Source organism: Sesamum indicum, linkage group LG6 (genome assembly GCF_000512975.1).
Source record: "Sesamum indicum cultivar Zhongzhi No. 13 linkage group LG6, S_indicum_v1.0, whole genome shotgun sequence".
Lineage (NCBI taxonomy): Eukaryota > Viridiplantae > Streptophyta > Magnoliopsida > Lamiales > Pedaliaceae > Sesamum > Sesamum indicum.
In genome coordinates this window covers 21,232,820-21,258,725 of record NC_026150.1, presented here as the reverse complement: position 1 = coordinate 21,258,725, position 25,906 = coordinate 21,232,820, and the positions used below count along the sequence as shown (strand labels likewise).

The following is a 25,906-nucleotide window of genomic DNA, read 5'->3' as shown; positions in this document are numbered from 1 at the left end:
ACTGGAAGTGAAAGTGCAAGTATACCCACGGTACATTTTCCATCGTCTTTTCCTTGAAAGTTTATATCAATGTATGTATTTTTTTCGTCACATTTTACATTTTTTACTGTCCCCGATAGAGTCTGTCCAGTAAAATAAATGTTTTATATTTTGCTGGAGACAACATACCCTCAAAGTGACTGAATGGAGTTAGGAAGTTTGAGGATAGTCATTGCATTCGTGATCAATCCCATGAAAGCAAGAACTGGATTATGGCTGAATCTTGATACCAGATTGGAGACCAGCTTGAACTTTGGCTGAGAAATGTCCTTCCAACCTGCAAGCCAACTGTGTATTTAGATCCACAAACAACAAAAGAAGACCCAAGATGTATATCTTAGCTAAATAACAAAACGGTGAATGAAATTGGAATTTCTCAAAGGTGGCTGCAATCATGCCTGGTTGCACATTTATAATAGATTGTTTCGGGAGAGTTGTAGGTGCGTGCGTTCGAGAACATTCTCCGAACATCAGCCACAAACATCTCAAATGTCACATAATATTGCTCAGATTCTACTCGCTTCGACATTGTTTTTAAATCTGCATGCAATGCAATAAAATACAAAGCATCAGAACTTCATGGAGACTCAAAACACTTATTATGGGATAACAGTATGCACAAGGATTGAAGAAAAGGAAATAGTTCTGCAAGGCAGATTGAAGAGCTAGAACCATATGAGCTGCAATTGGCAGAAACGAGTTATTTAGCTTGCAATTCAGTTCCTGTATTTCTTCATAAAAGAGCAACTACGAAACCTAATATAGTGACTAAATATGCATGCACTAAAGTATAGGCCTTGGAAACTCTGCAGGACCTCTCTCTCTCTCTTCTTTTCTCCTGCTCTTTAAGGTAAACAATGCATTCTGACTCTTAAAACTCCTGAATAACCTTTTTGAGTTAGAAAGAGCAAATTGTCCATCATATTTTAACCAAATGTGAGAAACATTCTGAAAGAGAAAAATGATAAAAAATAAGATCCAATTCAAGCAATCATAAATAGAGAAGTTCGAGTATAGAGCTGAACTGTAGGATAATCAACAAGCATATTATTAGAAAAAAGTAGAATCTTCGACGAGATATCTCCCATCGAGCGATAAGGAAAATACCATCAGCACATACACATATATGAAATATACCCATTGGATCTTTAATGATGTCATAGTAGTCAGGCACATCACGTGCATCAACAGGCTCCTTGAACGGCCAAGCATCAGGATGATCATGCATTGCCTGCTCAATAGGATAACTGTCAATAGCATGTGGCATGAAAACATAGAGAGTATTATGGATAATTGTATTAAATCTGTTTTAAATGCCATTCATAAACACGAGCTGCATGGTGTTCCAGTTAAACAGATGATGTAAACACCAACATGTCACACAACAAGCTAGAAAAGGCTGCAAACGAGAAGGAACCCTAGGATAATATTATTTATAATAGAAAAAGAAGAGAGAAAAAGAAAAAAATCCATAGGAAGACCTAACCTGCTTAGTTGAAATAATCAATTCACAAGTCAGAACAATTTGTTTACAAACAGAGATTAATGATATATATGCAATGTACGCTGTCTGAACCCAAAGTTAGAAATTTGAGGAATTGCGCAAAACTTTTGCTATGAGAATACTAGAAACCAATCTGTATTAAATATGGAAAATAAGCTACCTAAATATCATCTTAGGTGACTTACCTTTATAAGTGAGCGCATGAATGCAGTCAAAGATTTCTGATGTGAGGCAGCATCTGTTGATGAGTTGACTGTTTTAAATCGAGAATGACCATACTGATCAGGGGTCCAGCCAGCCTCTCCTATTAAAATTAGATTCAAGATGTGCTCAAATTAAGATTTTAAATGCTAAAATCAACAGAGAAGCAGAGAGCAAAAATTAAATAAGACATGCACAGGTCAAAGCAACAACTATGACTGAGTTAAAATCACAATGTAACAGCATTAATTCAAATGTATAACTTGTTAGAATTGGTGACCATCAAGCCAATTGTTGACTCATTGTCAGCCAATCTCAACAGTCTTTTTTATTAACATATCAATATTGAGAATTGTTCTTTCACCATCTTTATCTTGTGCTTTATACAACTTGTATGCATTTGGTTGAATCTCATCGATCATGATACTATAGGGTTGAGTAGCGCATAGGATGAAGATAATGAAATCAACCTCTATGGTTTGATCTAAAATCTTCCAAGTCAATGAATTGGTTGAGACGGGGCATTGACCATGATTCTTTAGAGACTTGCACTAAGTAATGTTCATATGATGATTGTTGCGTTTCATAGACAATGATGTATAACGTTTGTACACTTAATGGGTGCTTGATAAGGATTTATCAAGTTCACTAATCAGACTCGTAGGAGTTGCCATATGTAAGCCAGTGAGGCATGATTTGTGTGAACTCTGATGATATATGAGTTAGTCCTTTGACTTTAAGAGTCACAATAGCCTATTATACGGGGTGGTGTATCTTGGTCTTAGCTAACATGGTTGCATAAATATGTGGTTGCTAAAAAGCCCTGTCCCATGTCCCAGTGCAGTCAGAACGTGCATTGAGATTGGTGTATTCCAAGAAAAGGGTCCATCGCCCATCATGAGATGACGGTGATCTTCTATGTTTTCTAGGTTGTGTACTCTCCAAAAGTCTGTGGCCACAGCTATCGATCAAATAGGAAAAGGGGTTTCTTATGATGATTAAGAAGACACACGAAGAGAGTAGATAAATAGATATCAAAAACTCTTGGATGGGAACCTATTACGGATTCCATGCCCTAGACTTTGATGAGGAGATGACTTCATGGAGACACTGGATCTATATGGTCCGCGTATCTTACAGGTTCACATAAATTCACGTATTCTCTAGTGCCATGGACAATTGCTAGGTGGCCACCTATGATCACAGTAACCTGCAATTAAAGAGTTAATTGAGGGTGATTAATTATGATAGGGATTTAACTAATTTGAGCAAATTAATTGCCGATTAAATTGTATGCGATACAAGCTCAAATCTTGTTGAGTAGTGGACTTAAAGGGTGACATACAAATCCATGATGAAATTTTTGAAAATAATTAATTGGATTAATTATGGAGAAGATGACAATTGACTTAAGGTGTTAAATTACTTGATCATGAAGCAAATTGTATTCTCTTAATGAGCTGAAGAAATCAAATTGACTTCCTCTTCGTAAAATGAAGAAGCATAGTTCTCCTTATAAGATGAAGAAGCAATCTCGTACTGAATAAATTTGTATTTTTCTTCGTGAGATGAGGAATCAAATCTATCTTCATCTTTGCAGAACAAGAAACAAACTTGTGTTCCTCTAATCAAGTTTGTCCTTTTGCAAGAAGAGTAAGTAAAATTGTCTTCCTCTTTGCAAGAAGAAGCAAAACTTGTCTTCCTCTTGCAAAGTTAAAGAAGATGAAGAAGACAAGTTGAACTTTTCTTGAAGGTCTATAATAGGAACTTGGCTAGTGGCATGAATGAGATATACACACACAACACGCATTCTTGCTCTCTCGTTCAACCCTTAAAGAGAAACGAGTTTTCTTGTCTTCTCCATTGATCATTCGTTGGTCTATCATAATTTGTAACGCCTACCAACACAGGGTAAAGGATATTCCATCATATGGACTATCTTTAGAGGGATGACATGTTTGTTCCTATCGTGAACGATGACAAAACGGTGTCACATTGTCATAGGACTAGTAGCCATTTTCCACCGATTGCTTGTAGGTATCGTTCTCGAGAACATTCACATCATCTACATCAAATCCGCATACACCAAAGGTTGGTACCCCTAAACGATTCAATTGACTCCTTTGTACATGAGATGTGCGTCATAGCAGCAAGGAGACGAGCGATTCAATCACTAATTGCAATATTGTATTGTAATTTAAATTTTAATTTCCGCTGCATTTCACTTTTGTATCAGTATTTTTTTATATGAAAAATGGAAGAAGTGGTGTGAATTGATTCCACATTGAAGAAAGAATTGAATATCCCTTCACCATATCATTCATTCCATAGTCGAGGCCTATACACAACTAACAGAACTAATTGACTGCCACAACATATGTAGAAATAAAACAATACCACACTTCAAATACTCAAGTTGAACTAGTAAAAGTTACATGTCAGCTCAGGAAATTATATTATAACACCAGGTCAATATCTAGATACATTATGATCTGTGTGCAGAGATGGCTGTTGGATGGTTTGACCCGGTAAAACTTAAGGAAAGTAATAAAGATTCACTAAGGTATAAATAATGATCTTTTATTTAGAAAACATAGCAACAGGCAAGTCCAACCACAGGCACAAGAAGTATATAAATTAGTAGGTACTGAAACCAATTAATGTGAAGGAGGAACTCACTCAAGCCAGGTATATCTTCAACCTTGATGGATTTTTTGGGAATACCGGCTTCTTTCTGAATAGAAGAGTTCACATAAAAACAATGACTAGAAAGTTAAAACTTCGGATAATATATAAAAGTATAAAAAATGATCAAATACTCCCAAATACAGAACAGGAAACAACTGCAACACATAGCATCACTAAAAATTGCAAACTTAATGATACTTGCTAGGAATGAACTATATGGCTTCAATAAAAAACTTATTTCTCCATCAAATCCTCATATTCCTGTTATTGTTATTGCTATCTGTTGGAAACAAGTTGTTTGAAACGATACAAACAACTAACTCATGAAATTACTAAGTCAGAACCAAGAGATGTGGGTATTTGGGATATTCATATACAATTTTCTTGGGGATAATTACACTCTCCTCCCTTGAGATTTGGTAATTACAAGACCACCTTTGATTTGGAAAATTACATCTAGCACCCCTGAAGTTTGCTTCCGTCTAACAAATAAGTCTTTCTATTAGTCAAAATTCACCAAATTTGCTGATATTAACAAAAAGAATAGGAAAAAAAATCTATATTTACCCCTGATTGACTTATTGCAGGTCAAAAAAATCTTTTTACAATCAAATTACCCTCATACGTTTTAATGCATTAATGCATATGAGGAGGTATATCATTCACCCTTATAAGGGTTGTTTAGTCGGAAAAAAATTGTTCAGCCTGCAATAAGTCCGTAATAAGTCAATCGAGGGTAAAATCTGCTTTCATTCAGCTTTTTTTGTTAATACCAGCAAATTCAGTGAATTTTGATAAACAGGGGACTTATTTATGGAAGAAAACCTTAGGGTTGCTAGATGTAATTTTCCAAACTACAAGGGATCTATGTGTAATTACACCAAACCTCAAGGGAGGGGAGTGTAATTATCCCATTTTCTTGATATCTAAGTAATTCTTATCATACGCCAATTGAAAATCCAATATCTTAGAAAACTTTAGTGCAGACTTTAGAGGTTAACTAAAATTATCAACCTTTTCTAGCTGTAGAAAACTAGTCATGCCCTGCCTCTGAATGAAATATGCATGAAGACCCAACTAGATATCGTAAAACTAAGAGAGAATAAGAGTGAATAAAATAAAAAAAAAAAGAAGTGAACATACCTTCTGGAAATCAATTCCAGGGTAGACAATGTGACAATTTGAGAGCTCCCTAATCTTTTCATCAATTGCCTAGCAATCAGATACAAGTCAAGGTCAGTTTTTCTAGCATGTAGTTAGCGGTGCAATACAGGATGGGCAAATGGGCCATTAAAATTTAATTTGAAACTCATAACTCATCAGGCACCAATATTTGCTCTAGCAGGACCTCAACATACTACATTAAATTAGTTCCTACTACTGTATGCAAAGAAATTATCAAATCGACCGTTGCACCAGATTGTCTTACCTGCCTCTGACGACGTATCATAGTTGATAGATCAGTATATGGAAGCTTTGGATCAATTTTGCATTCCATAAGGATCCCTCCATCGTAATCTTTAATATAGCTGCAAGAAAAATAAACCTCTATAGAAAAGCTATAAACTTTGAGTTCAATACATTTTGGTAAAAGAAGGATGCTTGCCGTTGCCCCACAATGGTCAATGTCTACATAACGAACTAAAATGCAAATATCTGATACAAATTATACAAAAACTAATCGAACTATGTGCTTCATTCTGTAATTTATGCTATGAACATTTGTTTATTGAATTATGCATAATGGAGAAACATCAGCTAGCTACCAGGTGATAGTTTATAAAGAGGTGAAAACTTTAGAATAACATACCCATGCCATCGTTCTTTCTCCAAGTAAATTTCTTTTGTGAAGCCCTAGAAAATAAAAAACAAGTTAGAGGTATTCATATATGAAACTACTTCATACATGAAAGAAAAAACCACAAAGAAACCAATTTTAATATTTTAAAAGAACAATTGCACAGAGAATTGCTCTTCCAATATTTTCAACAGAGCGACAACTCCACTGCAACGCAGCAAGCCAGAAGGCTGCCAATTACGGGTAGGTGCATATGCTGCATCTGACACCATCCTACCCCCAACAACCGCTGTTTTCTTTTTCTTTCCTTTTAAACAACTATACAGCTATACTTATGGGTACCAGCACCATGCTTGAACTGCATGAGATACAAAGGTCTAATACTGAACATTCTGCTGAGAAAACGGAAAGATTGGTTTTTATAGGTTGTCAAAATTTCAACTCTTCCTACATCTAACTGTGGGCATGTCTTCTCCATCACCCATCCTTCTGAAAAGTATACGTGCATGACCAATCCAAGGCCAAACCAAATTGTAGACCCATATCTAGGAAGATAAAGCCTCATTTTTGTCCTTTCCACCCCACTTGTGAGCTCAATAGCAACTCATCCAGCCAACCTATATTAATCAAATGAAGAGGTTTTGCACATTCACCATCAGTTGGTCTCCTGTTATTTGACCAATCTTTAATTATAACACAAACTATATACCTACAGTCCTACACTTCAAGCAATGGGTATAGGTTAATGAGGTCAAGTCTATGAAGGTTCTCTAGTCTTGGTTTATTCACATTAGAATGTTGCTAGCCATGATACAACCTTCCACAGTCTATCATTCATCCCCCTATTCTGCCTAGCTTCTCAAACTAACACAAAATTACAATCATATCTTGATTCACCATAGAAGGTCATATATCTTTGGCTTCCAAGCTCCTTATGACCATTGTTAGCCAGATTGGGACAGTTGAAGGCAATATAAATGAGAACATTGAAGAAAATGCCCTATACCCGTGTTTCAGTAGAATTTCACATGGAAATTATGCTAAAGAGATTCTGTAAATTGCTTTGCTACATATGCGTGGTGCAATCTCACCTGCTTGACAAAGTAACCAACAGCATTATTATCAGCATATGTGAGGAAATGTGTTAGGCCATCCACATCACGTGCGTGCTGCTTTAAGTGATTCATAAGACGGGTGCCATAGCCTTTAACTTGTTCATCTGCCGTGATTGCACAAAAAGCTATCTCCCCAAATTTTTGGCTACATGTAAAGTTCAGTGTTAGAAAGGCACCAAGAGCGCAAACAGAGTTCACAAACTAGTACAAAATTTGATAGCAATATGAACATCCTGTGAGGGCTGACATGTCAAGATCTCTTTCCATTTCTTTTCATTTGAATTATAGCGAATATATAGCAGAAATTTTACACATAATGTCCATCATACAGAGAGTAACATTGTCGCAATGCATATTTTTTAGAATAGAGTAAGTGCAACATAACTTTAGTCAACAAATATGTAAGAGGATATGCAAATCCAATCTCACCAATGCACATTTTCATAGACTCCACATGACAAAAATCTTCGTGATGGTATTCCGATAAAATAAGCAAAGCCTGGCATGAGAAGTTGTACCTGATATAGGGGCGATATGTAATACCACCAACAACCAGATTCCTTCTGATAACCATGACAGACTTGTGGTTTCTGCAGCATGAAATCGCAAGAAAGAATGAGATAATTCTTTAGAAACAAAACAGAAGATTATAATGTGAACCACGATGCAATTAAGTAATAGATTACATAGTGAAACTAACTTGTAGTGCAAATCCGGATGTCAGAAGGTGTATTTACTTTCACTTTGTCATATAATTACCAAGGTTACATACATGATGATGATAAGCATTGATCAGCAAATTGTAACATGATGACTATAAGCATCTATCAGCAAATATTCATTAAATTACACTGGAAGATTTTGTAGATCTTATTAAGATATGTCAGTAAACGAACTAAATTTGATCGTAGAACAATAAAAACCAGAAAAATTAGATAGACAGGAGTAACTGGCATTAAAAACCAGAAAAACCAGAAAATGATTTACTATATACAAATCAGGAATCTAATCAACTTTGAAAGAATGCTCCAGAAAATTTCTTGCAAGCATTATCATTAAGATTTATCTCAGAGAAATGGCAGAATTACCTTACAGGGATTCCTATTACTTGATGGTATATGATTTTAAATAAATACTTGATGTAATATTACATCACTGAAACATCATCCGGATAAATGACCAACAGTAAAAACTGCCAGTGCATCTTTCAGATATAGGAAACTTCAGTCAATCATTATGATTACAAAAAGCTTCGCAAAGAGGTCAGACACTGGAGGCATACCTGTCCATGACGAGACGAACAATGTATTCTCTTGGCATATTAGGTAGTTGCCTGGCAAAAATGTTCTTCAATCCTATCAGCCTGAAAATACATAACTAAATTTTTCAATTGAGTTTGGAATTTTTGTTGCGAAAAACTTACACATACATCAGTGTATTAGCAGACTTTAAGAAGATACATCAGGGGAACAGAATTCCTAGTTATGAACATGTAGATACAATAACAACTATGAAGAGGAAGTAGAAACAGTTACCAGACCATGTGTTCATCAACACCATCATTTGAAGCACAAACAAATTTGAGCCTTCCGGCTTCTTCCTGTGGATTTAAGGAAAATTTGATCCATAACCCTTACAAATGGTTTTCGGGGACAAAAGAACATGAAAGTGTAGAAACAGGAGTTGATGCTCGAAATTAACAAAACTGAAATTGAAAATGGACATCAGCAGCCAATATCAAGCAAATAACAAGTTCGTAAACACAATTTCCAAAATGAATTGAATATAAGCATTAACTCCATCGTTATCTAGGTGACTCTGCTTTGTGCATTAATTCATCATTCGACAACACCAAAGTAGTACAAACCTATACACCTAATATGCACTTAAACAACTCCAAGACAGACATATGTTTGCGACCGAGGGGCAAATGTAGCGGTGCAAGAGCGTCATTCGCCATAGAGGCTTCAGATGATGTCACTTATAATATAAAAGATGCTTCCATTTCTAACTTCTCTTCTAAAACCTATGAGTTCTTTCATTAGGTGAACAATTTTCTCCACAGCTACAAAATATCCAGCAACAGTTCAAATGATGCGTAATGATGAACCCTTATTCTTTCACTTCTCAACATTTTCATTCCAAAATTGAAGTATAAACTTGCAAGTACCAATCTACAACACATTTTAAAAGAAGGAAAATACATCGACCAACTCAACTTTAAGACATTAACTAAGCTTACTTCTCTCTTCAAACTCTCCTCCCTCGCACTGTAAGCGCCGCTGGCCTGTATATTATCCGTGAAAATACTCTTCACGGTATCCTCCTTCACCACAATGCCCGGAACCGAACCATTGGTCCCTGTTGTCGCAGCATTGCCTGAATTGTTGTTATTACTATTATTACCATCCTTCGCCACGTCAGCGGGCTCAACTTTCACCGAATTCTCAGCCTTGATCTTGGTGTTCCTCGCCGCGGGGCCAGCGGCGTTGCTGTTCTCCAGCCGAGACGACGTGAAATTCCGCATTGAGGAGTTGTCGTACTCTTCCTCCTCATCGTCTACAACCTCCTCGGACTCGTCATCGGAGTCCGAGTCGGCGCCGCGGACGCTGATACTCTCCAAGTCATCATTCGATGTGAGAGCACCGTCTCGCGTGTCGGATAACGATGGGGGAAACGGCGGTGCGTGGTCCTCGGGCGGCAGTTTTCGCTTGTGGATAGACGACGTGGCGGAGGCCGAGGCCGAGTGCGAGGGCGACGGAGATTGAGAACTCCGTGAACGGACCGGCGCTGTCAAATGCGATGAATGCCCGTCCATTGATAGGGTTTAGCCAAAGTGAATGAGAATTAGGTCTCTATTGATTCTTCGAGAGAGAGAGAAATGGTAATAGATGAGATGAATGGAAGCTGCACTGTAGAAGGTAGTTTTAATTAGGTTTTCAGGTTATCCTTCTCTTTGAAATTGGGTTTCGGAACTGGCAAGCGGACTCCAATTGACCGTTGATAGACCACCGCCGGTCGTTGCCTTGCTTTCCTACTGACAGATATTATTACATCCACCTCCTCGACCTTTTCTGTTTTTGTTATTCACCTCCTTGATATTCTGATTTTTAACATTTACCTACCTTGATCTTTCTATTTGATAAAAATCTTTTTTCTTTTTATTTAAAAAGTTAAAACACTGCTAATCTAATATACATATAAGCAATAAATTACTTTTAAAAAATAATTTAAAGTTAATTATTTTAAAATAAAACTAAAAACAATAATATTAATTTAATGCGTTTTCATAATTCAAGCTTTGAAAATATTTTCAACTGTAAACAATAATATTAATTTAATGTAATAGAATAATATATAATTTTAAAATATATGAGAGATTAATATTTAATTCAAGCCCATAGTAATAATTCGAATTAAATTGCTAACTATATGCGAAATATCATCAAATTCGATGAATGATAATTAATGGGGGAATTTATTTGTCAAGTAGAAGCAAATCTTAGAGATATTAGATTTATTTTTTTAAATTACAGAGAATTTATATATAATTACACCAAATTTTAAATAAAGAGATTGTAGTTATCCCAAAATAAAATAAAGAAACTATAAAATTACTCAAACATACATTATAGAAAAAGGTTGGATTTGACAAGGTCAGGACAACCGCTCCAAAATCCTTTCCACATTAGAAAGGGCTTTAGAACACATAAGGAACGAACAGTAAAAGATGACGTCATGTTCAATATTTTTTTTGGGTTATAATTTTGGGACAGTCACACCGTTCCAAAATGAGTTCCAAACAAAAAGTTACTAAATCCCTTCCAACCAATGTTCCAAAATATTAATGGTACATTGTTAGAACTCTGTTTGGAACACAATATGAATTAGTGACGATTATGAGTCATCTATTCCTATATGTGTGGAAATGGATATCCAAAAAATGATAGTTCGAAAATGTATTCCAAAATGAAGTATAATTTGGAATAATTTTGAACATCCTTAATCAATTATGAGAAAAAACTGTTCCAAATTATTAATTTTATCTAAGAAGTTATGTGTTTCTAAAATCGTTCCAAAACCTGATACAGATTAGAAAGGTTTTTTTGTATTATTTCTCTAGTATTGCTGAGACCGTTTCAAATGAAATAAAACGGTCAAAAGAATCGTCCCTAAAGCCGTTTCTACGATGTGCCAGAACCTAAGTTAACAGCTAAATATATGTTCCTATACTCGTTCCAAAGACCGTTCCAAATTTTTCTATATAAATGTGTTCTTCTTTTTTCATTTAATCTCACTATCTTCTTCTATTTTTCTTATTTTCTCTCTATTTCCTCAATCTCTCTCGAATTTTTTTGATCTCTCACTATCCCACTAATACTTTTCTACTCTTGTTCGTCAATCTGTCTTGAATTTGAGTTGATATTTGAAGTTATTTTGATCGGGTAACAACTTTAACCCTTAATTTATCAATTGATTATATTTATTGTAATTTTATCAATTAAATTTAATGTTATAATAATTTATATATATATATATATGTGTGTGTGTGTGTGTGTATGTGTGTGGAAAGAACGAGACATTCTGAATGTGCATCCCATTGATGTGGATTGTGAACGACCTACCTGCTTACGGGATGACGTCTGGATGGAGTTTCACTGGTGTTCTAGGGTGTCCAGTTTGTATGGAAAACACACGTGCATTCTATCTATAGAACGGTAGGAAGGCGTGGTACTTTGACTACCACAGATAGTTCCTCCCCCCGGACCATCTGTACCGTAGGAACAAGAAAGCATTGCTAGGAACCGAGTAAAATGAAAGGTTGCATGGCCAAGATTGATGGGAGAACAGATCTGCGAATGAGTTGAAGAGTTTAGTCCTGTGGTCGACAGTGTTGTTGTCACTCCCGAAATGGTATGGTAGCAAGCATAAGTGGATAAAAAAAAGCATCTTCTGGGAGCTCGAGTACTGATCGTCGTGTTTGACAATATTTCGATACGGTGATGGATATGAAGGGGAAAACGAAGGATACTCTGAATGCACGGAAGGACCTCAAGATCATTTGTAGTTAATCGGAGCTTAAGGTGGATGAAAGAATGCTAAACGTGATGTCCAAAGCCATATATACCCTGACCAAAAAACATAAGAGGAGGATATGTGAAGGATTAGTCATTTGAAGTTTCCTGATGGTTACGCATCTAATTGGGCCCATTGTGTCGACATGAAGGAGCTGAGGCTTTACGGCATGAAAAGTCATGATTATCACGTATTTATGCAGAAGTTGATCTCGATTGCCTTCCGTGGAATGCTTTTTAAGCCGATGTGAAGTGCGTTGATAGAGGTTAGCCTTCTATTCTAGATTCTATGTTCGACGACGTTCGATGTGAACAAGGTACAAGAATAGGAGGGTAGTGTCGCAACCAATTTGTGCAACCTCGAGAAAATATTTCTACTAGCTTTCTTCGACTCAATGGATCACCTAATTGTTCACCTGCCATATGAAGCGCTCGTGGGAGGGCATGTGCAATACAGGTGGATGTATCCATTTGAGAGGCAATTAGTACACAAGTCATTCTAATTTTTTGAAATAGTTCTAGTGTCATTATATTTCTAATAAATATTTTGGTTATTAGATTTCTTCGAAACTTGAAAATGAATGTGAAAAACAAAGCACACGTTTCGTTTTTAAAGTTATGGTTGTTTTTGTACTTTGCCATTTTTTCGTTTTAATTTTTTATACCAACTACACGAGTTTTGCAAGTTACCACCTTAGAGAAAATAGTCACATGCAACATATATTTGTAATTTCCACCACAAAATCTCAATTCTAGTTCTTTTTTTGATAGACCATATTCTTATAACAAAAAATGAAATTCAATTTAATTAACAAACCAATGAGTGACTTTTTAAAAATAAGGAAGATTCTTGCACATGTGTGTTGCATGCATGTGGACAATTTTCGATGATGCCTTACTCTGAGAACCAACAGACTCTATAAGAATGATAAGTAGCTCTATAACTCACATCTAAGTATGTAGATCAACTTCCAAACTCGTAATGGAATTAGTTATAACATAAATTCAAGTAAAACAAACTTATTGTCTTACTTTGGTTGTTCAGTGGCAATCATAGGTGCAAAGGGAACAACGTTTAAGGCAATTGGGTAATTCTAATATGTGGTACTCTATAAGAATGATAAGCAGCTTGGCTTATCAAAAAATAAAAAATAACTACAACTATTTAGTAAATTTGTTCATTCGTTGAATCTCTTTCTTCCAATGAATGAACAAATTTACTATGAAGTGCATGAGTAAGAAAAAATATGAACTGAAAAGATATTTTGCCAGCACTGCCAATGCACGATATCACTATTTTTTCTTTTTCGAAAAAGAAACAATACATAAACACACACTAATAATTTAATAGCACTTAGTACTGTTTGATCAGAAAATAACTCACTAAACAAGTTATTATTTAATCATTTTTGTTGTAGTTTATTAGAATGAAAAAGTAATAATATACATATTTATATATAGGTTTGTAACAACCACACACTTAAGTAATGCATGGAAACTAAATTAACATAACAAGTAAATTAATTTTAAGCATGCACAAGAATTCTAATAGTATAAAATTAACACATTTACATATGCACAAGATTTTCACAAAAATGTTCACCATCTATATATGCACACGATTCTCACGTATATGAATATTTTTATTATGGTGCAAAATTTATGTTTCAGTAAAATAATTAATCTTCCCATTATCAATTATTACTATATCCGAATTGCAAAAGAAAATTTGGAAGTATTTGCCATAACATTACTGGTAGTGCGAAAATGTGCATATTGAACAATAGAGAAGAAGTTTTCTGTGCATCCTTGGGTACATCAACTATAAAAATTTAATCGACAAGAGAAATGAAATCAAGAATTAAAAACTTAATAATTTCTATCATAAGTTGTTCTTCATAACTAAATTCATAGCTACTCCTTTTCAGTTTTCTCAAATGGATTTCCTTTCGAAACCTTTTCACCAACATTTGAACATCCCATTGATGGAGGCGTATTTCGAGTTACAGCTGTCGGATCATTGTCAGCTCTCATTTTCAAAGCAGAGTGTTTATGTTTCTGCTGACGTGGCTCATTTTCCATCCTCACTGCTTTGTTATAGCTTGGATTTCTAGACTCTGAAGAGAACTTCATATCTTTGTATCCTCTTCGGTCATCATTCCTGAAATATTCAAGGGATGAGTTGGATTAACAACGAACAAAGACATAACTCAAAATGTGTCATGATTTTATGTCATCTCAGAATGTGAATACATTAAGGGTACGTTTGTATTGATGGATTTGAATTTGAGAGAAGAATTGGAGAAAGAATTTCAAATATCTCCATTCAAAAAGCACTTAAAATCCATCCATATTTATCAAAACATAGTCCAAAACTAAAATGATAGGATTTGAAATCCTTCAAATTTAAAATTATTTAAGTATATTCAAATGATTTATTATTAAGAATTTCAAATCCTTCGATACAAATGCAACTAAGACTACATGTGAATGGAATGATTTGAATTTGAAGGAAGGATTTAAGGAAATAATTCAAATGACTTCATAATCAAAAGAATTTAAAATTCATAAATATCTCACAAAACATAGTTCAAAATGAGAGTTGCAAAATTTAAAATCCTTAATTTGTAATATGAATAATCCAAACAAACCCTTGTTACTAGGAATTTGAAATCCTTACTTTTAAATCCATGAATCCAAACACAATGTAACATTCTAAAAAAATACATCCGTTGGAATTTTTTTTTAAATTCAAAAATGGTAAATGCAACATAGTACGACTTAATGGAACATTAAGTCATACCGATATGGAGTAGTTTGATGAATACAATGTATTGTACGAATCTATCCGAATACTTAAATGGATATATGCGCATTCAATTCTCAACACTCAATTTAATTTGGCATAACGTTCTGACATGATCAGATTCACACAATCTTTGACCTAAGGGCTCCATCTCGAGCTTAGCTCTCGCTATAACTCACTTCTAAGTACTTAGATCAACTTCTAAACTCGTAACGGAATTAGTTATAACATAAATTCAAGTGAAAAAACTTATTGTCTTACTTTGGTTGTTCAATGGCAATCACAGGTGCAAAGGGAACAATGTTTAAGGCGATCGGGTAACTCTGGTCTGCGGTACTCTCATTTGCTTCCTTGAACTGTATATACAAAAATTCAATTATTTTTTCATGTATAGCATCAATAACACATATAAGTTAAGAGGTGGGATTTAACTAACCTTTTCACCTCTAGTAGGTGAGCCATGGTGAGGTCTTGAGGTGACTTCATCTGCTACAGTGAGATGCTGAAACTTCGAGGAACCAACAGACTCTGCAAGAATGAAAAGCAACTAAACTTATCGAGCATAAGAAATAACTATATCTCTGTAATATATTTGTTCATTCATTGAATCTCTTTCTTCCCTACATAGAATGAGTATGAGATGCATGAGCAAGAATATGCTCACAAATGCATACTATAATTTCTATCCTTTGGAGAACATCAAGACTCATCTAGGTCGATGTTGTTATATACTTGTTATAGGAAAAACCTTTTCTTCATTCGCCTTTTTTATATCTAATTAAGAAATTCTTCTTAAACAACTTCTAGGATGTCAATTTTTTGGATCAAACTGTAAATGAGTAATAATTCATGATTTAAATTTCTGTTTCAAATCACAAATACTCTCGAAATTCTAATTGACCGATAAACATGATTTAGTCAGATCTCCATCTAAACACAAATTGGTGTTTATTAAAAACAAAAAATGTTTTAGGATGTCATAACCAAATTTATTTACATAAATTTTATATATTTGCATCAATAGAGTCCTTGTTCAGATCTTTAACCTTTTCTCGATCAGACAATTTTTTAGAATTATATATCTTGAATAAGAAGACTCTATATACTAAATCTAATTTTCTCCTTCACAACATCAAATAAGAGACATAACCAGAAAAAGCATAATTACAACATGATAACTACAATTTGTTTAAAAAGAATTTGCATAATTTAAAAGCTTACCTTCATCCATAAGATCACTCATTTTCCAAGCAATCAATCTGAAACCCTTAAGCAAAAACAAGAAGAAGAAGAAGAAGAAATACTTGAAAAAACTCTAGACAAGCTTATAGTTCAAAGTGCTTATTAAAAAATTTGAAGTAGCAACTTGATACTACCTAGACATATTAATGAGTTGTTCAAAGAGTTAATATTTATGGTCATTTGCATTTACTACAGACATTTTTTTACTGGATTCCACATCAATACATAAAGGAATCAAATTAACTAATCATTAATACCAACTCTTCTAAGATTTTCAAATTTCATACATGACGTAATACTTTGCCTTCGTTACATCGTATTTTTCCCAATCTAAAAACCGATTTTTTTAGTAGACAGTGAGTGTCGTGATCATTGTACGTAGATATAATTCATTGTAGTTCTCATTTTCATTAAAATAATTAATTACAGATTCACTATACAAATATAAGTTCAAATAAGAAAAAATAAGTTTTAAAGTATTATTGGATGCTTCTCGATTAGGTAAAAGTATTACAATAGATATGCATTAGTTTTCTAACCTTTTCTGTAGTGTATTTGAATTTTTTAAGTGGCAAGAAAGTATTATACAACAATTCAAACAGAATTTGGATTTTCTATTTGAAATCTTCTTACATCTTTTGTTTTATTTAATATGTGCATTTATATGTGAAACTTTTTTCTTAAATAAAATTATATGGCATACTTTGCGTATATATATATATATATATTAAATTAGACTCTGGTATGATATTTGGAAAAATTTTATTTCCTAGTTTATTTCATTTATATATATATATATATATAAAGATATGCAAAATATGCCATCTAATTTTATTTGATAAAATATTTTCATATATAAATGCATATATTAAATAAAACAAAAGATGTGAGAAGATTTCAAATAGAAAATCCAAATTCGGTTTGAATTGTTGTATAATACTTTCTTGCCACTTAAAAAATTCAAATACACTACATAAAAGGTTAGAAAACTAATGCATATCTAGTGTAATACTTTTACCTAATCAAGAAGCATCCAATAATACTTTAAATTTATTTTTGCTTATTTTTAACCTATACTTGTATAGTGAATTTGTAATTAATTAGTTTAATGAAAATAAAAATTACAATGAATTATATCTACGTACAATGATCACGACACTCACTGTCTGGTAGAAAAAATCTTAGAAGAGTTGGTATATTAGATTAGTTAATTTGATTCTTTTATGATCAAGACACTCACGTACAATGAATTATATCTACGTACGAGGCAAAGTATTACGTCATGCATGAAATTTGAAAATCTTAGAAGAGTTGGTATTAATGATTAGTTAATTTGATTCTTTTATGTGTTGATGCAGAATTCAGTAAAATGCAAATTAATGACCATAAATATTAACTCCTTGAACAACTTATTAATATCTCTAGGCAGTATCCCGTTGTTGCTTCTGTTTTTTAATAAGCACTTTGAATTATAAGCTTGTCTAGAGTTTTTTTGAGTATTTCTCTTCTTCTTCTTCTTCTTCTTTTTTTTTTTTTTTTTTTTTTTTTTTTTTTAATTTGATTCTTTTATGATCAAGACACTCACGTACAATGAATTATATCTACGTACGAGGCAAAGTATTACGTCATGCATGAAATTTGAAAATCTTAGAAGAGTTGGTATTAATGATTAGTTAATTTGATTCTTTTATGTGTTGATGCAGAATTCAGTAAAATGCAAATTAATGACCATAAATATTAACTCCTTGAACAACTTATTAATATCTCTAGGCAGTATCCCGTTGTTGCTTCTGTTTTTTAATAAGCACTTTGAATTATAAGCTTGTCTAGAGTTTTTTTGAGTATTTCTCTTCTTCTTCTTCTTCTTCTTTTTTTTTTTTTTTTTTTTTTTTTTTTTTTTGGTTTTCGCTTCAGGATCAAATTGGTTGCTTGTAAAATGAGTGATTTTATGGATGAAGGTAAGCTTTTCAACTATGCAAATTCCTCCTAAAAAATTGTAGCTATCATGTTATAATTTTGCTCTTATGTGATGTTGAAGAAGTAGATTAGATTCAGGATATAGAGTCTTCTTGTTAAAGACATATAGTTCTCAAACAAAATGTGATTAGAAAAGGATTGAATCAGAACAAGAATTTCATCGGTGAATATATATATAATTCATTTAAATAAATTTGATTGAGACATCCTAAAAACTTTTTTTTTTTTTAAATAAACACCACTTGTGTCTATGTGGGGATCTGACTGAATTCTGTTTATCAATCAATTAGAATTCCAAGAGCACAGATTATTTGAAACAGAAATTTAAATTATGATTTCTTACACATTTACATCTTTCATCCAAAAAAATGGCATCCTAGAAATTGACAACAAGAATTTTTTAATTATAACAAGTACATAATAAGGTTGACCTAGATGAATTTTGATGTTCTTCAAAGGACAAAATTTTATAGTATGCATTTGTGAATATTTTCTTGGTCATGCATCTCATACTACTATTTTTTTTATCATTCTACGTCCTTCATTGGACGAAATAGATTCAATGAATGAAAAAATATTATAGAGATACAGTTCTTTCTTATACTCGATAAGTTTAGTTTCATCACCTCACTATAGCAGACGAAGTAACCTCAAGACCTCACATGGTTCACCTAGTGGAGGTGAAAAGGTTAGTTAAATCCCACCTTTTAACTTATATGTGTTATTGATACTATGCATGAAGATAAAATAATTGAATTTTTGTATGTACAATTCAAGGAAACAAATGAGAGTACTGCAGAGCGGAGTTACCTAATTGCCATAAACGTTGTTCCCTTCGCACCTGTAATTGGAATTTAACAACAAAAGTAAGACAATAACTTTTTTGACTTGAATTTATGTTATCACTAATCTTGTTACGAGTTTGGAAGTTGATCTGCGTACTGAGCTAAGATGGAGATAGAGCCCTTAGGTCGAAGATTGTGTGAATTTGATGATGTCAGAATGTTATGCCAAATTAAATTAAGTGTTGAATTGAATGCGTATATATCCATTTAAGTATTCCAACAGATTCGTACAATACATTGTATTCAACTACTCCACATCGGTACAACTTAATGTAAGCCACAATATGTTGCATTTACCATTTCTAGATAAAAAAAATTTCCAGTAGATGTATCATTTTAGACTGTTACATTGTGTTTAGATTGGTAGATTTAAAAGTAAGGATTTTGAATCCCTAGTAACAAAATATTTGGATGGGTTTGGATGATTCATATTACAAATTAAGGATTTTACATCCTTCAACTCTCATTTTGAATTATATTTTGTGAGATATTCATGAATTTTGAATTTTTTTGATTGTGAAGTCATTTGAAATTATTACTTTAAATTCTTCCTTCAAATCCAAATCTTTCCATTCAAATATAGCTTTAGGTGCATTTGGATTGAAATCATAGATTTGAATTACTTAATAATAAATTCTTTGAATATGCTTGGATAATTTTACATTTAAATAATTTTAAATCCTTTCATTTTAATTTTGAACTATGTTTTGATAAATATGAATGGATTTGAAATTCTTTTCAAATGGAGACATTTGAAATTCTTTCTCCAATCCTTCTCTCAAATCCAAATCTATTCAATCCAAATGCACCCTTAATGTATTCACATTTTGAGATGATATAAATCAGTTATCTCTTTGTTGATCTATATATATTCTTATATACAACTCATCCCTTGAATACTTAAGGGATGACGAAAGAAGAAGATATAAAGATATGAAGTTGTCTTTAGAGTCATCTAGAAAACCAAGCTATAACATAGCAGTGGAGATGGAAAATGATCCACGTGAACAGAAACAGAAGCACTCTGCTTTGAAAATGAGAGCTGATAATGATCCGACAGCCATAAGTGGAACGTTCAAATGTTGGTGAAAACGTTTTGAAAGAAAATTCATTTGAAAAAATTGAAAAGGAAGGTTCAATCACAATTAGCCCAATCCTCAATGATACCAAACAAATCATCAATAGTTTGATGCGTGCAGAGATTTCATTTGTGCGAAGACAGGGCAACAAGGTGGCTCATTGTTTAAGCTAGCTTGTCAAACATGACTTTAGTGGTGATTATACCTATTGTATCAGAAGCTATTCAAGCTGATATTCATCTATCTGAATAAAATCTACTTCATATTCCCAGCAAAAAGAAAATTGAAAAGGAGTAGATATGAATTTAGTTACAAGGAACAACTTATGATAGAAATTATTAAACATCCAATTCTTGATTTCGTTTCTCTTGTTGATTAAGTTTTTATGGTTGATGTACCCAAGGATGCATAGGGAACTTTTATGTAGGAGTTTAACCTAGTTTTAAATATTGGCAATTGAGATGTGAAAAATCTTGGAGTCAGACATGCAACAATTTTTATGTATGTTTTGAAACTCTTTGCAGAAGAACATATCTATATTTTGACGTATCTTTTCATTAACTTCCTTGCTTATTTCCTTACTATAACAAAATTGACTTATTGTTTATTTTATCTGACTTGCGTGTGCTTATTTCTTCTTAATCTTGTAAAGCGTCAATCTCAACCCATTTTAACCATAAGTTTATAACTTAAAGTGATTTAAATTGAAACATGTTTACATAGTGTTTTGAGTGACACTATTTGAATAGTTGAAATTAGTTGATTTAGTGATTTTTATTATGAGTTATTTAAAATTTTGGAGTCGACAAATTTGAATAAAATATTGCCTGAATTTTAGATATTAGAATCTAAATATATGAATGAATTTTGGAAATACAAGAAATATCAAAATTGTGACAGTTTGCAATTCTTTCACTTGCAAATATTTACTTTCATAATTATAAATATGTTTTTGCTCATTCTCACTTATAAGATAAGAGAATATTTAAAAAGTCAAAATATTTTATCAATATCCATTAAGGTAGAGAGATATTAATTTTAAATAAAAAAAATATAATATTTAAAAGAATAATAAAATTCAAAAAATTAAAGAAACAAAGAAGGAATTATAATATTATTTAATAAACATACTAGATCATGTGGTAGATTATGAAACTCTTCATACGAATTACAATTATTTGCAATTGTGATTGAATATATACTCGTGTAAATAGAGCTATTTGCATATTTCTGCAAAGTAAATAATTGCAAACTTTACTTCTAAGTTCATATGTTCTTCCGTGTGCATTATATGTGGGGCTTTGTAATTTTTTGAATATCGTTTTAATGTCTTATTTATTTCTGCACATTTTTTTTCAAATAACAATTTAACATTAAAATGTGTTTAGTTTTATTATCATAATGAATATGTGAGTTATTATTTTTATTATTTTTAAAAGTGAGTTACAATAATAGAATTAAATGGTTTAAAATAATTATTATCAATTTTTTTTGAAAATATAATTATATAATTTAATATTTCAATGATAGAAATATAAAAAAAATTATGAACTTAATATTTTTTTTAGCTAACAAGTGATATATTCACATCTCAATATATGTTTCTCACATGCTACGCACGCTGATACATTCTAATATTCAATAAAAATACTAATGCTAATATACAATTAGCTATTTCTTTCTTTCTTATTTAGTATTATTATCTACATAAAGTAGAAGTGTTTATCCATGTAAGGCACTATAGTAAAGAGGAACAATAATTATAAATTGAAAAGATATATATAGAATGGACAATGCCCGATATCAATGTTTTTTTTTTCATTTTGAAAAAGAAAAATACATAAATAGACACAAAATAAGTTCATAGTACATAGTATTTTTTTTTTAAAATAGCTCACCAGAAAAATTATTATCTAATCATTTTATGTTGTAATTTATTAAAATGAGATAGTGCTATATATACGTAAGTGATATGTCTTAAGGACACACCCCTAAGGAATGGAAACTAATTTAGCATAATGGGAAAAATAGCATTTTTTATCTTGTAATTTAGGGTCTTTTCATTTTTTGATCTCATTGGTTAATGAGTTTTCACTTTCAGTCCCATAACTTTAAAGAAATAATAGTTTTGGTCTCATGACACCTTTATGTTAGATATTTAAAGGAAAAGACCATGTGATCATTAAGTACATGAGACTAAAAGTATTACTTTCTTAAAGTTATGGGATAAAAAATGAGAATCTCGTAACATATGAGACCAAAAGTTTAAAGACTTAAATAGTCACATGCTATTTTTCGTTAAAATATATAATAAAAATGTATTATAGGACCAAAAGTATTACTTTTTAGAAGTTATGTGACCAAAAGGGAGAATCCTGCAATCAATGGGACCAAAAGTGAAAAGCCCTAAATTACAGAATGGAAAATGCTATTTCCCTTAACATAATACATGTAAATTAGTTTAAATATGCACAAGAATTACACATAGTACGAAATCAACACATTTACATATACACAAGATTTTCACAAAAATGTTCACTAGCTATATATGCGCAAGATTATCACGTAAAACACGGCCTAAATATATAAAGGTGCTTTTTTATCTAGTTTTGGTCTAAAAATAAACCTCATATGCTAATACCTATACTTGGTAGTACATATGTTTTTTGTGGTTGTTAAAGTAGAAGTCATCATTTGTTAATACATAATAATTGAATTAAGAGAAAAAATAGTACATATGATAGTTTAAATGAGTGAAGTGTTATCATGCTAATTTATCATACTTACTAGTTGTTGTGTTAGCCTAAATCTTTTCAAAAATACTTACAAAAAAAATTAAGTGATTAGAAGTAAAATTGCTTGAAAAGATTAAGACTAAAATATGCACGTGTACACCATATAAACAATAAACCATCTTTTGTTATAAAAGGAAAATAAACACAAAAGTTAGTAAAATGATATGTCGAAATTTAGATATGTTCCTCTATAAAAAGTTTCAAACATATATAAAAAGATGTTGCATGTTCAAATGGAAGATTTCAACATCTCAATTACCAATATTTAGATCTAAGTTCCTACATAAAAGTCCCTCGTGTTTCATTGTGCATATCAAATAAAAAACTTAACTGCCAAAAAAGAAAAAAAAAACAAAAACAAAATCAAGAATTGAAACTTTAAGAATTTCAACCAACATAGGAACGTTCCACCGATGTGAATGTATTTTCAACTATGATTGTCGGATCATTGTCAGCTCTCATCTTTAGAGCAGAGTGTCTCTTTTTTTTTTGGCGTGGCTCATTTAAAATCGATTGCTTTGTTATGTTTTGGTTTCCTAGATGGCTCTGAAGACAACTTCAAATCTTCGTATTCTCTTCTTTCGTGGTTCGTTAAGTATTCGATTGATGATTTTGTACAGAAAAATATATATATATATCAGCAAACAAAAAATTACATAACTCACAATATATACTAAAAAAAAGTATATTATTTCCTATACTATAAAGTACTAGGACTTGAAAATCAGGATAAATCAATATTATTTACCATGGTCAAACAAAGCACCATGACTTGAAAATCATAACAAATCAATATTATCTACCACAATCAAACAAAACTGATGTGAAATAACTCAAGTTTTAAGCATGCACAAGAATTGCACATGATAAGAAATCAACACATTTACATATGCACCAAATTTTCATGAAAATGTTCACCATCTATAATATATGCACAAGATTCTCAAGTACAATGCACTAAATATAAAAAAATATTTTTATCTTGTTTTGTTTATAAATAAACCTCATGTGTACCCCTACTTGGTAGTAGGGGTCGTAGATGGACGAGTTGGGTCGAGTTCAAATAGGTCAGGACAAAAATGAGTTTGGTCCAAAATGGGTTTAAATGAACAATTCCAGAATAATTCGGGTTCTAAATGGATCAAGTCGGGTAAATATGAACCATTTTACTAATTTGAACAATGAAGGTTTAAAAAATATCACTCTATGAAAAAAATAAAGGAAATATCTGAACTATAAAAATATTTAGCTACTACTTGTAATTTAATATAACTAAACACAGGTGGTGTTCACCAAAAAAGATGTCATAACCGACTTTATTTATATAAATTTTACATGTTTGCATCGACAAAATTCTTATTCTGATAGCTAATTCTCAACCTTTTCTCGATCAGACAATTTTTTAAACTTATATATTTTGAACAAGAAGATTCTATATAATAAATCTAATCTGCTCCTTCACAACATCAAATAAGAGAACCAAAAAAGAGCAGAATTACAACATTAACATCTACAGTTTTTTTAGGAAGAATTTATGAAGTTGAAAAGCTTATCTTCATCCACAAAATCACTCATTTTCCAAGCAATCAATCTAAAACCCTTAAGTGAAAATAAAAGAATACAAGAAACCCTTGACAAGCTTATAATTCAAAGTGCTTATTGAAAATCAGAAGCCGTAATTACTACATGTACACAATAGTGAGTTGTTTAGGAGTTAATATTTATGGTCATTTGTATTTATTACATGGTATTTTCTGTATTGGGTTCTGTATTATTATTTAATTTAAAGGAATTATATTTAACTAATCATTAGTATCAAATTCTCTTAGAATTTTCAAATTTCATGCACGATGTAATACTCTGTAGTCGTTACGTCATACTTTTTTCCTCCCACTATAATCATTTTTTAATTGGATAGCGAGCGGGTCGAGTATTGTATGTAGATATAATTCGTTGTAATTTTCACTTTATTGAACCATTTAATCAAAATTTTGCAATATTAATATTAAAGGTTAAAAATAAATAAAAATTTGTAAAGCCCACTAATATTAGTCTACATTTACTAAAACCCCATATTGAATCCTTCTTAATTAGTTCAAAGTATTACATTAGATATGCATCAATTTTCTAACATTTTATGTAGTGTGTTTGAATTTTTTAAGTAGGAGAAAGTATTTCGCAGCAACTCAAATTGCATTGGATGTTCTATTTAAAATTTTATTACATTTGTTTTTTACTATTTAACCTACACACTTACATGTATAAAATCATTTTTTATAAATAAAATAGATTATATATATTTTGTATATGTGACTTGTATATACTAAATAAAATAAAATTTGAATTAGACAATGTTAGGACAAAATGCTTGGTTACGTAAAAATTTAGAAAACGTAACATAATGTCGACATCAAAATATTCTCATCTGCTAGAAACACGGAAAATATTTATGAGAAGTATTTTCGATTTTTCTATTGTTTGTAATTAAATAAGTAGATTTAATATTTTCATATTAGATTATCTTATAAACGATATTCATTAAAAAACTTCAATCAAAAAAGAGTTATTTGTAATTTGAGTCTCAATAATCTTGAATCTATTGATAAATTATTGATAAATAGAAAAATAAATAAAATTAAAAATATATTAATAAATCTAATGTATATAGTAAATGATATCGTAAACTATTACTAATTCAGAAATGCAACTTGCTATTTTTATAATGATTTATGTTGATATTCA

The 25,906-nt window shown here is 31.8% G+C and overlaps 1 protein-coding gene across 1 annotated transcript; it reads right to left on the bottom strand.

Moving 5' to 3' along the window:
* On the bottom strand, window positions 1–10,384 carry LOC105165321 (histone acetyltransferase GCN5). The gene is made up of 13 exons (XM_011084294.2): window positions 9,588–10,384; window positions 8,881–8,945; window positions 8,628–8,708; window positions 7,864–7,935; window positions 7,322–7,490; window positions 6,243–6,286; window positions 5,862–5,961; window positions 5,576–5,644; window positions 4,424–4,478; window positions 1,729–1,847; window positions 1,177–1,270; window positions 438–579; window positions 1–316 (listed from the first exon to the last, which is right to left on the bottom strand). The coding sequence occupies exons 1-13, from the start codon at window positions 10,161–10,163 to the stop codon at window positions 250–252; spliced, it is 1,653 nt and encodes a 550-aa protein (XP_011082596.1). The 5' UTR covers window positions 10,164–10,384; the 3' UTR covers window positions 1–249.

Coding starts and splice junctions, on each gene's coding strand:
- LOC105165321 (XM_011084294.2), bottom strand. CDS start 10,163: ATGGACGGGCATTCATCGCATTTGACAGCGCCGGTCCGTTCACGGAGT. Junction 6,287..7,321: donor TTGGTTACTTTGTCAAGCAG/GTGAGATTGCAC, acceptor TTTATTTTCTAG/GGCTTCACAAAAGAAATTTA. Junction 1,271..1,728: donor TCATGCGCTCACTTATAAAG/GTAAGTCACCTA, acceptor CCTATTGAGCAG/GCAATGCATGATCATCCTGA.